The sequence below is a fragment of the Pithys albifrons genome, chromosome 21 (genome assembly GCF_047495875.1).
Source record: "Pithys albifrons albifrons isolate INPA30051 chromosome 21, PitAlb_v1, whole genome shotgun sequence".
Taxonomy (NCBI): domain Eukaryota; kingdom Metazoa; phylum Chordata; class Aves; order Passeriformes; family Thamnophilidae; genus Pithys; species Pithys albifrons.
The window spans coordinates 2,224,657-2,237,065 of NC_092478.1; the positions used below are offsets into that span (position 1 = coordinate 2,224,657).

General features: G+C 61.7%; 1 protein-coding gene across 1 annotated transcript; it reads left to right on the plus strand.

Annotated features, from left to right (window-relative positions):
* The first annotated feature begins 6,761 nt into the window (after positions 1 to 6,761).
* On the plus strand, positions 6,762 to 9,086 carry FZD9 (frizzled class receptor 9). The gene has a single exon (XM_071574818.1). It carries the CDS (start codon positions 6,986 to 6,988, stop codon positions 8,738 to 8,740), a length of 1,755 nt encoding a protein of 584 aa, XP_071430919.1. The 5' UTR covers positions 6,762 to 6,985; the 3' UTR covers positions 8,741 to 9,086.
* Positions 9,087 to 12,409: the final 3,323 nt, after the last annotated feature.

Here is a 12,409-nt window from a genome sequence, read left to right on the forward strand (position 1 = left end):
GGATTGTGTCCAGGCTTCCCAGTGGATGTTTGTGGGTGCCAGGCAGGGGGAGGAGCAGAGTGACCCATCAGAAACCCCCTGTTTGGATGTGAACCCAAACACTGTGGGCAGTGGGAGGAGCAGGAGGGCTCTGAGTCCATCTCCAGCAGAGCAGAAAATCCTTTGCCCTGTCCAAATTCCATGTCCCCTGAGCTGGCCCTGCTGGGATGTCAGGATCTGTCCTGGAGAAATAAGGCTCTGGGTAACTCGTGTCCTTATTGCCACAGCTCACCTGCAGCAGGTCCTCTCCAGAGAGGGGCCAGGGAAGGTGGGGATGGAATTGTTACCCTGTGGCAGCTCTCTGGTGAGTGAGCCACAGACCCAGCTGAAGAGCTTCTTCCTGGAGCTGCTTCTCCGGCCAAATGGTCTCCTGGTGTGCTCCATCAGTGCCTTGAGGATGGACCAGAGACCTGTGGTTGGACTTGGCAGCCAGGTGGGCAGCTTGGCCCAGTCACTGGGGTGGTAAAACCATTTCCAGCAGATTCCAAGAGCTGTCCCAGCTCCTGGGGCTCAGCTCTGCAGGGGTGCTCCTGCTTCCCAGAGGGTGCCTTGGCCCTGCCCATCCTGTGAGTCCACACCAGCCTGGTGTGCTTGGCCCATGGCAACCTTCAGAGGTGGCAGAGCAATATGTAAGGGAATGGCAGGGCTTGAGGGGGTTCCCATGCTTCCCAAATTGCCTAGAAGAAGGTTCCTCCACCAGCCAAGTAGCAGGACTGGTGGCCACAAGTCCCTGGCTGGGCACTTAGGGCAGCCCCCGGGGCTGCAGAGCTGCCTCCTGGATTTTGCTGGGCTTTCAGCCGCTCCTCGGAAAGGCATGAGGGACAGAGAGCACACACAGCCCAGGCACACAGTGGCTGTGGGGCATCCCCTGCCCCCTCCCGGGGTGCCCCCAGCCCCGGGGCTCAGCCCCAGCCCACGTCCTGCCTGGCTCCAGCCTGCCCCGTGCTTCTCCCCTTCTCCTCGGGATCGTATTTATTTATTTATACGGTGAATGTAATAAAACTCCAGCAGGAAACGGAGGCGATTCGCTGCCATTCCCCACAAGCCAGCCCGGGGCCGGGCGAACAAGGAGGCGCTTTGTGCGGCTCTGGAGCCTCCTGCCAGCACCGAGCCCGGAGAAAGGGCCGAGTGTGTCGGTGCCCCGGGACGCGGAGCCGGGACCCGCCCCGGGATGGGGCAGCCCCGGGAAGGAGCTTCACCTGGCAGTGAAAGGGCTCCAGTGATTGCTTGGGATGTTGTCTGGGAGCACCACGGAGCCCGCTCCCAGCACGAGGAGCCTCCTCTGCCCATCCTTGGGTGCCAGGGAGGGCGGTGGGCACTGAAGATGGGCAGATTGCTGCCCCATGGCCCGGCGTGGGGCTGTGTGAGCGGCTCTTCCCAGGGCTGAGCCAGCTGGGAGGGAGTTCCAGCCCTTCTCCTGCCTCCATCGGGCAGCCGCTCCGACCTGCAGCTGCTGCCATCAGTAGGGTTCAAAGTGAAAGTCTGTTCTGAGCTCACCTGGGTCCTGCTGTCCCCCGGAAGGGTCTGTAGGGGTGGGCGAGGTGGCCGAGGGCAGGACAGGGCTCAGCCCAGGTTCCCCTTTGGTGGGAGGGGCTCCCCACCGCTGGGGACATGGGTATCAGTGCCGTCAGAGGCTGAAAGCAGCTCCTTGTGCTGCCACCACCCTCATCAGCCTGAAATAGTCTGGGTTAGGTGGGGCGATGGGCACTGCCCCCTCTCATTCCCCATTCTCCCAGCTGGGGCTCCACCTGGGCACCTCGCTGCCCTCCTGCCCCACCCCCTGAGTCCCACGGCTGGTCCCTCGGGCTCCCAGGGCTCCTGGGGGTGGGGACATGCCCTGTGCCATGTGTCTGCTCCTGTTCTGTGTCACCTCTGCGTGGATGGGGCTGTCACAGCCCAGGAACCCCGTGGCCAGCAGCAGGGTGGGGTGATGGGGTGGTGGGGTGACCAGGCTGCAGTGAGCATCCCTGGGGGTGTCACTGATGTCACCCCCTGTCCCTGAGCCGTGGCCACACTGTCCTTGCATCATGGGCTGGGTTGTCACTATGAACACCTGCAGGAACCCAAGGTCAGGAGGTGACCAGTGGGCTCAGCACATGGCATGGCCAGGGGACATGGCTGGTGCTCCACCAGCTTGTTTGGGGATTGTCCCCCAAAATCCCCACGTTCCCCTCCCGCTGTGCCCTTGGCAAGGAGCCTGGCTGGGGGGCACAGAGATCATGGTGGGCACTGTCTGTGCATTGGCATCACACAGGACTGTGCCTAGGGGTGGGAGGGGTTCGGGCTTGAGGATGACTCCTGGTGGTGCTCCCGGTGCCCCCAAGGAGAGGGTGGCCAGGGCAGGGCTCAGCTGCCCCTCTGGCCGGGTGGGTGCCAGCCCACAGCCCCATGGGGTGCCCAGTGTGGGGTTCTTTCAGGGTGGACCCCTCCACCTGCTTGCCAGCCCATCCGGCTCCAGCACTGGCATCCCTTTGAAATCAAAGCTGCTGGCCTTTTGTGCAGCTATTCCTGTGAAATTCTTCAGGAAGGGAAAATTATCTCCCCCGGATCCCTGCAGGGCTGTGCCATCACCCGCCTCCGAGCTGGCAGGGAGGGCATGGGGTGCCCAGATCCCTTGCTCTTCCAGGGCATAGCCAAGAGCCTGTCCTTGTGAGGTGGTTTTTCCCTCTCTGTGCCAGTCCTTGCCTCTGAGCCAGGTCCTGGGAGGAACTGGGACCCCTGAGGGACAGGGAGCTTGGCAGGGCAGGGACTTGGGCAGTGCTGGCATGGAGCCTCTCGCCACCCTGCAGTAAGTCCTGCTGCCCCAGCCAAGGCTGGGTAGAACAGCACCCACAGTCTTGCCACAGCTCCATCACCCACTCCCCAAATCCACATCTCCCTCCCCAACTCCATCTCTGTGTTCTCTGCCCTATTGCTCCCTCAGCCCCTCCCCTGTTGCCTCCTCCCCTGGTCTGTTGCCCTCTCCCCACCTCCACTGCCCTCTCCCCACCTCCATCACCTCCTCCCTGGGTCCATCACCCCTTGCCCAGCTTTATCACTCCCTCCCCACCTCCATAACCTCCTCCTCTACTCCGCTACTCCTCCCTACCTCCATCACTCCCTTCTTTGTTCCATCATTGCTCCCTCTGCTCCATCACCCTCTCCCCATTCCTATTTCCCCCTCTCCTGCTCCATCATTCCCTCCTCTGCTTCATCACCAGCTCCCCACCTCCAAATACCTCCTCCCCTGCAACATCCCCCCCATATCAGCCTCTTCCCACCTCCATCATCCTTCCCCACTCCATCACCCTCCCCACTCCATCACCCCTCCCCAGCTCCATCACCCTCCCCACTCCATCACCCTCCCTACCTCCATCACCCTCCCCACTCCATCACCCCTTCCCACTCCATCACCCTCCCTACCTCCATCACCCTGTCCCCACCTCCATCACCCCTCCCCAGCTCCACTATCCCCTCCCTGGCTCCTACCAGGGCTGTCCCCATCACTGATGCCTAAGGGGATCCCCCAGACCCTTTTCCCCGGGAGGACCCCCCATGGCTGGGCAGAGGGGCACTGCTGCAGCCCCTCCATACGCCGGGGGGCAGCGGGGGATTCTTCTCCCCCTTCCCCTCCCCTCGCCGAGGCTCTCGCACAGGTTTCAGGCGCTGTTGACGGGAAGAAAGGAAATGGGGCAAAGCTGTGCCAGGAACCACAGGCTCCCGGGCTCCGGTGATCCGTCCCGCTCTCCGGGCTGGCCGCTTCCCGGGCAGGATTCCTGTGCAGCTCTGAGAGCCCTTTCTTCCCGCTATTGATCTTGGAGCCACAGCCCAGGGCCACTTCCAAAGCCGTAAATCTCTCTGTTGCTCTACCTGGGGTTCTTGTTTTCACTGCGAGGCTCCCAGACCTGCTGGAGATCTCGGCTTCTGTGCGTGGCTGGGATGTCCCCAGCCCCGCTCTGTGCCCTCCCTGCTACCCCCGCACACCGCAGCGGTGCGGGCAGGGGGGACAGGGCACCCCCCATCAGGCACAGGCAATGGAAGGGCAAGGCTTGGGGTGCAGGTGGTACCCACCGGTATCCCCCGTCCCACTGCTGGGGTGGGGTAAAGCTCTGTGAAGGATCCTTTGCTGTCCCCACTGCAGGTCTCTGCCGGGCTTGGACACCCAATGGAGCACCTGAGGAGGGTGTGGGGTGAGGGAGGAGCACCCCAAGGTGCAGGGCGGAGGTGAGGGGCGGCCGCTCCTCCACAAGGAGCCCCTTGACTCCGAAAATCCCTGTGTTGCTCTTGGCCAGGCTGCAGGAACAGGAGCCAAGAGCAACAGTTTTACATATTAAAGCAAAATTAAATTAAAAGGCATTTATTTGTGCACGCCCCCCCTTCATTAACCCTTCACAGTCCAAACTGGGAGGTAGGAGGGCACTCATGGGGGTAAGCTGGGAAGGTGGGGCTGGGACCTTGGCCCTGACTGGGACCCTTGCTGGGCAGGCAGGACTGGGTCAGAGACATTTTAGGTTTTCCAAGGGACGCTTCCCAGCTTTCCTTATCAAACAGCTGTGGGGCTGGAAGTGGGTGGGATGAGGGTCCCAGGGAAAGATCTCAGCACACTGCAGGTGCCATCTCCATCCTCATCGCTTTGCTGCCAGCTCAGCCATGGGTGCCAATCCCAAGCCTGCACCACAACCCAAAATACCCCAAACCAGCCATTTCTTAGTGCACATGGCCTTAACCCAAGCCCCTGAAGCTGCTCTATGTCACCAGACACAGGGGACAGTGATTTTTGGGATCCCCCAGAGGTGGTGGCCAAGATGACAAAGCCCTCCCAGCACCCCAAATAACCCCAAATATCCCCCCAGCCCCTTTTCCGAGGTTCCCAGAGCTGGGTGTACAGACACCCCAGGCTAGAGGGAAATTCCAGGGCGACTCCTTATCTCCCTCCCTGTTACATTGCCGATAAGCAGCTCCCAAGGAATTTCCCTATGGCTGCAGACCGGGATGTTTGGATCCTGTACGGGTGTCAGTGATTAGGGGCCGCGCTGACAGGTTGTTATGTTGTTACTAAAGAAATCTCAGGGCTGTGGGAATGCCTGGGAATGGCGGGATGCCCGGCCCCCCAGGCGCCAGCCAGGCACCGGGTGCTGCGTGTTCCTCAGGACACCCTGGGGACCCTGCTGGAATTGGCCCTGGGACAGACGAGCTGCTCCCAAACTGGTGCTGGGAATGGCACAGAGCAAGCAGGGCCAGACTGGGATTGGCAACTCCCTGGAGTGAGGAGCTGCTGGTGGCTCCTTGTGCTGGTGGCCTGGGCAGCACAGCCTGTCCTCAGGGATGCTGCTACCCCCAGAGTGTTTCTAACACCTCCACCTCCCCGTGCCTTGGCATGGGATGTGTCACCGTGTGGGTGGAACAGCAGGTTTTTTGAGCTGACAGCCCCAGCTCGGCCACGCTGACCTGTGGCACTGCCCTGGCCTTGCAGTGACATTGCTGTTCACTGCCCTGTGCATGCGTGTGTGTGTGTGTGTGTGTGTGTGTGTGAGTGTCTGTGTGCACATGGGCATGTGCACATCAGTGTGTGCATGCGTGTGTTGGTGTGTATGTACGTGTGTGTACATGTGAGTATACACGTGTGTATACACGTGTGTATACATATGTGTGCATGTGAGTGTACATGTGTGTACATGTGAGTGTGCATGTGTGTACATATGTGTGCACATGCGTGCACATGTGTATGTACACGTGTGTGCACATGTGAATGTACATGTGTGTACATGTATGTACACATGTGTATGTACATGCGTGTACATGTATGTACACATGTGTACACATGTGTATGTACATGCGTGTACATGTATGTACACATGTGTGCACATGCGTGTGCACATGTGTGTACATGTATGTACACATGTGTGTACATGTGTATGTACATGTGTGTACATGTATGTACACATGTGCGCATATGTGTATGTGCATGTGTGTACATGTATGTACACATGTGTGCACATGTGTGTACATGTATGTGCACATGTGTGTACATGTATGTACACATGTGTGCACATGTGTATGTGCATGTGTGTACATGTATGTAAACACGTGTGCACATGTGTATGTACATGTGTGTACATGTATGTACACATGTGTGTACCTGTGTGTGCATATGCACATTCACTGTATGGTATGTGTGTGTTCGTGTGTGCAATATGGAAGTGCATCTAGGTATGTGTTTGTGCATGTGTGTGTTACTACATCCATGTGTGTACACGTGTACATGTATATACTTGTGTACATGTGTATATGTGGGTACACACCTACATGTATGTGTTTGTGCATGTATATTCATGTGTGTAGATATATATGTGTACATATATACGTGTGTACATGAGTACATATATATGTGTACATGTACATGTATGTGTATGTGTGTACATGTGTACGCGTGTGTGTACAAGAGTACATGTATGTGTGTGTACGTGAATACACGTATGTGTGTGTACAGGAGTACGTGTACATGTGTGTACGTGTGTGTACATAAGCACATGTATGTGTGTGTACATAAGTTCATGTATATGTGTGTGTGTGTGTGTGTGTGTGTGTGTGTGTGTGTGTGTACATGTGCACACGCGTGTGCGCGCCCCCGCTCGCCCCGCACTGCCGGGGGTGCCCGCGGTGCCGGTCCCGCCCCCCGCGGGTCCCTCCCCGTCCCGCCCGGCCCCCGGACCCGCCCGGCGGGGCGGGGCGGGGCGGGAGCGCTCGGCGGGCGCTGCCGGTGTCGGCGGGCGCGGGGCGGCGCGGGGCGCTCGGCGGGGCCGCCGCCGCATGGCGCGGGCCGGGGCCGGGGCCGGGGCCGGGGCCGGGGGCTGCCCCGGCGCGGCGCCTCCAGCACCGCAGCGATCGGCCCCGAGGTGGCGGGGACGGCGTGGCCGGGCGATGGCGGAGCTGTAGCAGCCGCGGGGCCGGTGCGGGCGGGCGGGCGATGGCGGCGGCGCGGCTGCGGGTGGCCCTGTGGGTGCTGTGGCATTTCGGGGTGGGGGGTCGCGGCTTGGAGCTGGCGGGGCTGGAGGGCCCGCGGGGGCGCGCGGCGCGGTGCCAGCCCGTGGACATCCCGATGTGCCGCGGGATCGGGTACAACCTGACCCGCATGCCCAACCTGCTGGGGCACGAGAGCCAGCGCGAGGCCGCCCTGAAGCTGCACGAGTTCGCGCCGCTGGTGGAGTACGGCTGCCACGTCCACCTGCGCTTCTTCCTCTGCTCCCTGTACGCGCCCATGTGCACCGACCAGGTGAGCGCCAGCATCCCCGCCTGCCGCCCCATGTGCGAGCAGGCCCGCCACAAGTGCGTGCCCATCATGGAGCAGTTCAATTTCGGCTGGCCCGAGTCGCTCGACTGCAGCAGGCTGCCCACCAAGAACGACCCCAATGCGCTCTGCATGGAGGCCCCCGAGAACGCCTCGGCCGCCGAGCCTCACAAGGGGCAGGGCATGCTGCCCGTGGCGCCCCGGCCGTGGCCGCCGGGCACCGCCGCTGAGGGACGGGGACCCAACGGGCTGGGCGCCTGCGACAACCCCGAGAAGTTCCAGTACGTGGAGAAGAGCCTCTCGTGCGCGCCCAGGTGCTCCCCCGGGGTGGACGTGTACTGGTCTCGGGAGGACAAGGACTTTGCCTTCATCTGGATGGCTGTCTGGTCCACGCTCTGCTTTGTCTCCACTGCCTTCACCGTCTTCACCTTCCTGCTCGACCCCCATCGCTTCCAGTACCCCGAGAGGCCCATCATCTTCCTCTCCATGTGCTACAATGTCTACTCCGTGGCCTTCATCATCCGCTCCCTGGCAGGGGCTGAGAACATCGCCTGTGACCGGGAGAACGGTGAGCTCTACATCATCCAGGAGGGGCTGGAGAGCACGGGCTGCACCATCGTCTTCCTCATCCTCTACTACTTTGGCATGGCCAGCTCGCTCTGGTGGGTCATCCTCACCCTCACCTGGTTCCTGGCTGCTGGCAAGAAGTGGGGACACGAGGCCATTGAGGCCCACAGCAGCTACTTCCACATGGCTGCCTGGGGCATCCCGGCCATGAAGACCATCGTCATCCTCACCATGCGGAAGGTGGCGGGGGACGAGCTCACGGGGCTGTGCTACGTGGGGAGCATGGACGTCAGTGCCCTGACCGGCTTCGTCCTCATCCCTCTCTCCTGCTACCTGGTCATCGGCACCTCCTTCATCCTCACCGGCTTCGTCGCCCTCTTCCACATCCGGAAGATCATGAAGACGGGCGGCACCAACACGGAGAAACTGGAGAAGCTGATGGTGAAGATCGGGGTCTTCTCCATCCTCTACACCGTCCCTGCCACCTGCGTCATCGTCTGCTACTTCTACGAGCGGCTGAACATGGATTACTGGACGCTGCGGGCGCTGGAGCGCGGCTGCCTCCGCCTGCCCGGCCGCCGCGCCGCCAACTGCTCCCTCGAGGCCTCGGTGCCCACCGTGGCCGTGTTCATGCTAAAGATTTTCATGTCGCTGGTGGTGGGCATCACCAGCGGGGTGTGGGTGTGGAGCTCCAAAACGCTGCAGACCTGGCAGAGCCTGTGCAACAGGCGGCTGGGCGTGAGGACGCGGGGCAAGCCCTGCAGCGGGGTCAGCTGCGGCGGGGGGCACTGCCACTACAAAGCCCCCACGGTCATGCTGCACATGACCAAGACGGACCCGTACCTGGACAACCCGACGCACGTCTAGAGAGGGGGGGCTGCCCTACCCCCCTCCCCACGCCGGGGGAAGCAGCCTCACGGGTAAGGGGCGAGGGCAGGGGGGCACACGCCGGGTTGGGGGGGGCGAGACCACGGGACCCTCTGGCACCACTCACTGACAAGTAGCTGCTTTTTCCTAGAGGTTGTTTTGTTGTTGTTGCTGTTGCCAAATCCAGTGACTCTTCTAACGCTTTCTTTGGGGGGCGGCGGGGACGGGGCAGGGAGAGGAATAATCCATCCGTGTTTATTTAATTCTGTAATTTATTTTAGATTTTTTTTTAATCATTAGCTGCGAGGAATGGAAAAAACAATAAACCCTGGATGTGTTATTTGAACCGAGCCTGGTGCTGTTTGCAGGGATTTGAGAGGGTCAAGAGCTGCCCCACGGGACACCCCCAGCTCGGTGGGGCTCTCGTGCCAGGCCAAGTCATGCCAGGCCATGCTGGGGTGCCACTGGCTCTGGCAGGATTGTTGTACCTGGGGGTCCCTCCATCCAGCTCCCCCGGTGGCTTCCCTGGGGCCAGTTCTGCCTCCCGGTGAGGAGGAGGAGGAGGGTTTTCCTGTGCTGTCACACTTAGGAATCATCTTTTCCACTCTGCGCTCTGAAGGTGATTTGTGTCGTTGCCATCGGCTGCCGGGGCCTCTCTGCCAGGCTGAGGAGCTGCGAGGGGGCAGGCTGGGGGCCAGGGTGATGGGCTGGGGGCACGGGACCTTGGGGCAGAGAGGGCTCGGCTTTGATGTCCCCCACAGAAGCCCGAGGTGCGGGTAATGGAAACTTCTGGGCAGCTTTATTTATCCTCCGCTCTGGTTACAATCCCAGCTCGCCTTCCCCATTGTCCGGAGGGAAATTCAAGCCTCAGCTGGTGCTGCCGGGGCTGGCGGGGGGGAGCCGGGGCTGGCGGGGCACGGGGCGGGCAGCAGGGTGGCCCTGGGGGGGCTTCGGGGTGGGGAACTACCCACCTTGCCCCAAGACACCCCAGGGTGCCCCCCAGTGTGGGGGCAGCTCGTCTCTGCCTGGGTTTGGTGGGGCTGTTTTGCCTGGGTGTCCCAGGGAAGTACTGGGGGTTCCCAGTGCTGGGGGGGCAGGAAGAGGTGGGCTCTGCCCCGTGGTGGGCAGGGGGCGGTGGGCAGGGGCACGAGCAGTGGGACACCTGTGGTAGGCAGGGGCTGTAGCGGGTACACAGGCGGCTCTGGTGATGCTCAGACTTGTCCATCATCTAATTAGCTGTTAATCAGCCAGCCTGGAGACTGGGCAGCGCTGGGCCCCTAGGAGGGTCTGTGCGACCCCCGTTCCCTGCCCAGTGAGCAACAACCCAACGAGCGACCCTCCTTTCAGTGCTCAAAGTGGTGTCCCCTGCCCCAGGGAACCCCTCAGGGCTCAGACCATCAGGCTGCGCTGGAGGAGAGGGGCATGAACCAACCTGGAGCCGGAGTAGGTGCATGGGCTGCATTTGGGGCCCCTCACCCAGGGCCTTGTGCTGCCACGATGCCGGGATTGATGTGCCAAAGTGCCTTTAATCTGCCCCACATCACCCACAGGGTGCCAGGATGGCGGGAGAAGTTGGGCTGTGCTGGGCAAAGCTGTTGTCTCCCCAGAGGCTGAGGTGTGGAGGAGTCCCCAGTACCCTTCTGTCGGTGGGAGCGACACCGAGGGGCTCACATGTAGTTTGGGCACCCCTGGCTGTGCTGGTGGGCACCCAGCCCCTTCCCCGGGCTAGTGGTGCTGATGGTGCCAGGGCAGGGACCCCGCCTGGCCCCAGCACTGGTGGGGGCTGCAGCCTCTGGAGCTCCCCCAGCTGCCACCGGAGGGTTTGTTTGGGCAGAAAAAAGGGCCATGACCTGGGGCAGGAGAGTCAATATTGGCCGCGGGACAGGCTCCAAAGTCCAGCCGGGAGCCGGGCACGGTGCTGGGCGGGGGCTGCCCGGGGAGGGGGCGCAGGGCCACGGCCCCGTGTCGGGGGCACAGCCCCTGGGTTGGTGTCCCCAAGGGTGTCCCCAAAGGGTGCCGAGGCCGGAGCCAACTCGGTGCACCTTTGGCTCGCACGCCAGGCACACGGCCCGGCGCTGGTGCCCGGCTGGCGGCACCCCTGGGGACGGGCTGCCCTTGAGGTCCCGGCGCTTGCCAAGGAGCGGCTGCTCTGCAGCCTTTGCCCAGATAACCCTGCCCGACGGGCCCCTGGTATCGGGCACGAGCGGGGCCGCTGGCGCCCCCCGCTATCGGCCCCGGCCGTCCCGCCGGCTCCACCGGAGGCTGCCAGTCCCGAAAGCTGGGCACGGCCGGGATAACACAGCTCACGGAGCCTGCCCCAAAGCCGGGCTGCCCCAGGGAAGGGCTCTGTCCCGGGGACACTGCTGGCTCCTTGTCACAGCCACTTTCAATCCCATGCTGGGGAGTGCTCACCCTCCCTCGCTCTGCCCCACCCTGAGCTCATCCCTGTATCTCCTCAGGGCAACCCCAGGGGCACCAAACCCCCGGCTTGAGTGAAGCCCCTCTGCACGGGGCAGGAGGGGCTCAGCACTGCCCCGGCCCTGCAGGGCAGCCCCCGACTTGGGCACAGCTGCTGGGGTGGGATGGGATGGATTGGTGCAGAAGCTGCAGTGGGATGGCTGCAAAGGCTGGGACAGGATGGCTGTGGAGGGTGGGATGGGATGGCTACAGAGGCTGAGCTGGGGCTGCCACCAGGTGGGAACAGGCTTAGGACACCCCGAGGTCCTCGCCCAGCTCAGCATGAAGTGGAGCCTTGTGCCTCCAGCCCACCCTGAGGTTTACCCACCATCCATTCATGGACCCGCCCTGGTCTGAGCAACAGCAGGAAAACTGCTGTGCTCTGGTAATATGCTAAACCCCCCCACTACCCAGACTTAATCAGATGGTAAGAATTAAGCCATGAGGAAGCCCAGTGGGCCAAGCTCAGGCCTCTTCCCGAGGCCATGTGGGAACTCCAGCAATGACAGGAGCCCTGGAGTGTCCCCAGCCCCCGTGCTGCCCTGCCAGGTGTGGGGACAGCTATTTATAGCCTCACACAGGACACTGATGCCACGGAGGGGCTGCTATAAAAAGCAAGTCTCTGAAAAGGTCTCAGAGCAGATGCTGGTGAGAGATCACTGGGCTGAGGCCTGGAAATGTCCCAGCTGGAATCACACTCGCATTCACCCAGGTCCTGTTGCACAGCCAGCAGGCCAGATCAGCTCCTGTGGACAGGGGATGAGGCTTCTCTAGGGCAAACAGCACCTGTCCATTGCCACAAGCCTTCAAGACCTCAAACCCATCAGGACTTCCCTGCCCAGCAGCACTCCCAGCTTGGATCCTAAAGTCACCCATGAATCCAGCCCTCTCCTAGCAGTGGCAGACAGGGAAAGTTTTGGCCAAACCCTTTGTGTCACAGCTTTGGGCTGTCACCAGCCCTGGGGCATCAGCACCTCAGTCATTCTTCCCTTGGAGCTCTGCATGTCCCTGCTTGGCTGCAGGAGATCAGGATGGGGCCTGGGACACAGCAGGAATGGTCCTTGCTGCCAGCATGGCTGTGGTTGCAGAACACCCCAACATGAGGGAAGATGCCTTGGGGGCAGCCAGGCTGTGCTGGGGTGAAAGAGCAGACACCTCAGTTCCTCATCACTCCCCTGCAGGTGTAGCTGGTGCCACCCTGCATGGAGCAGG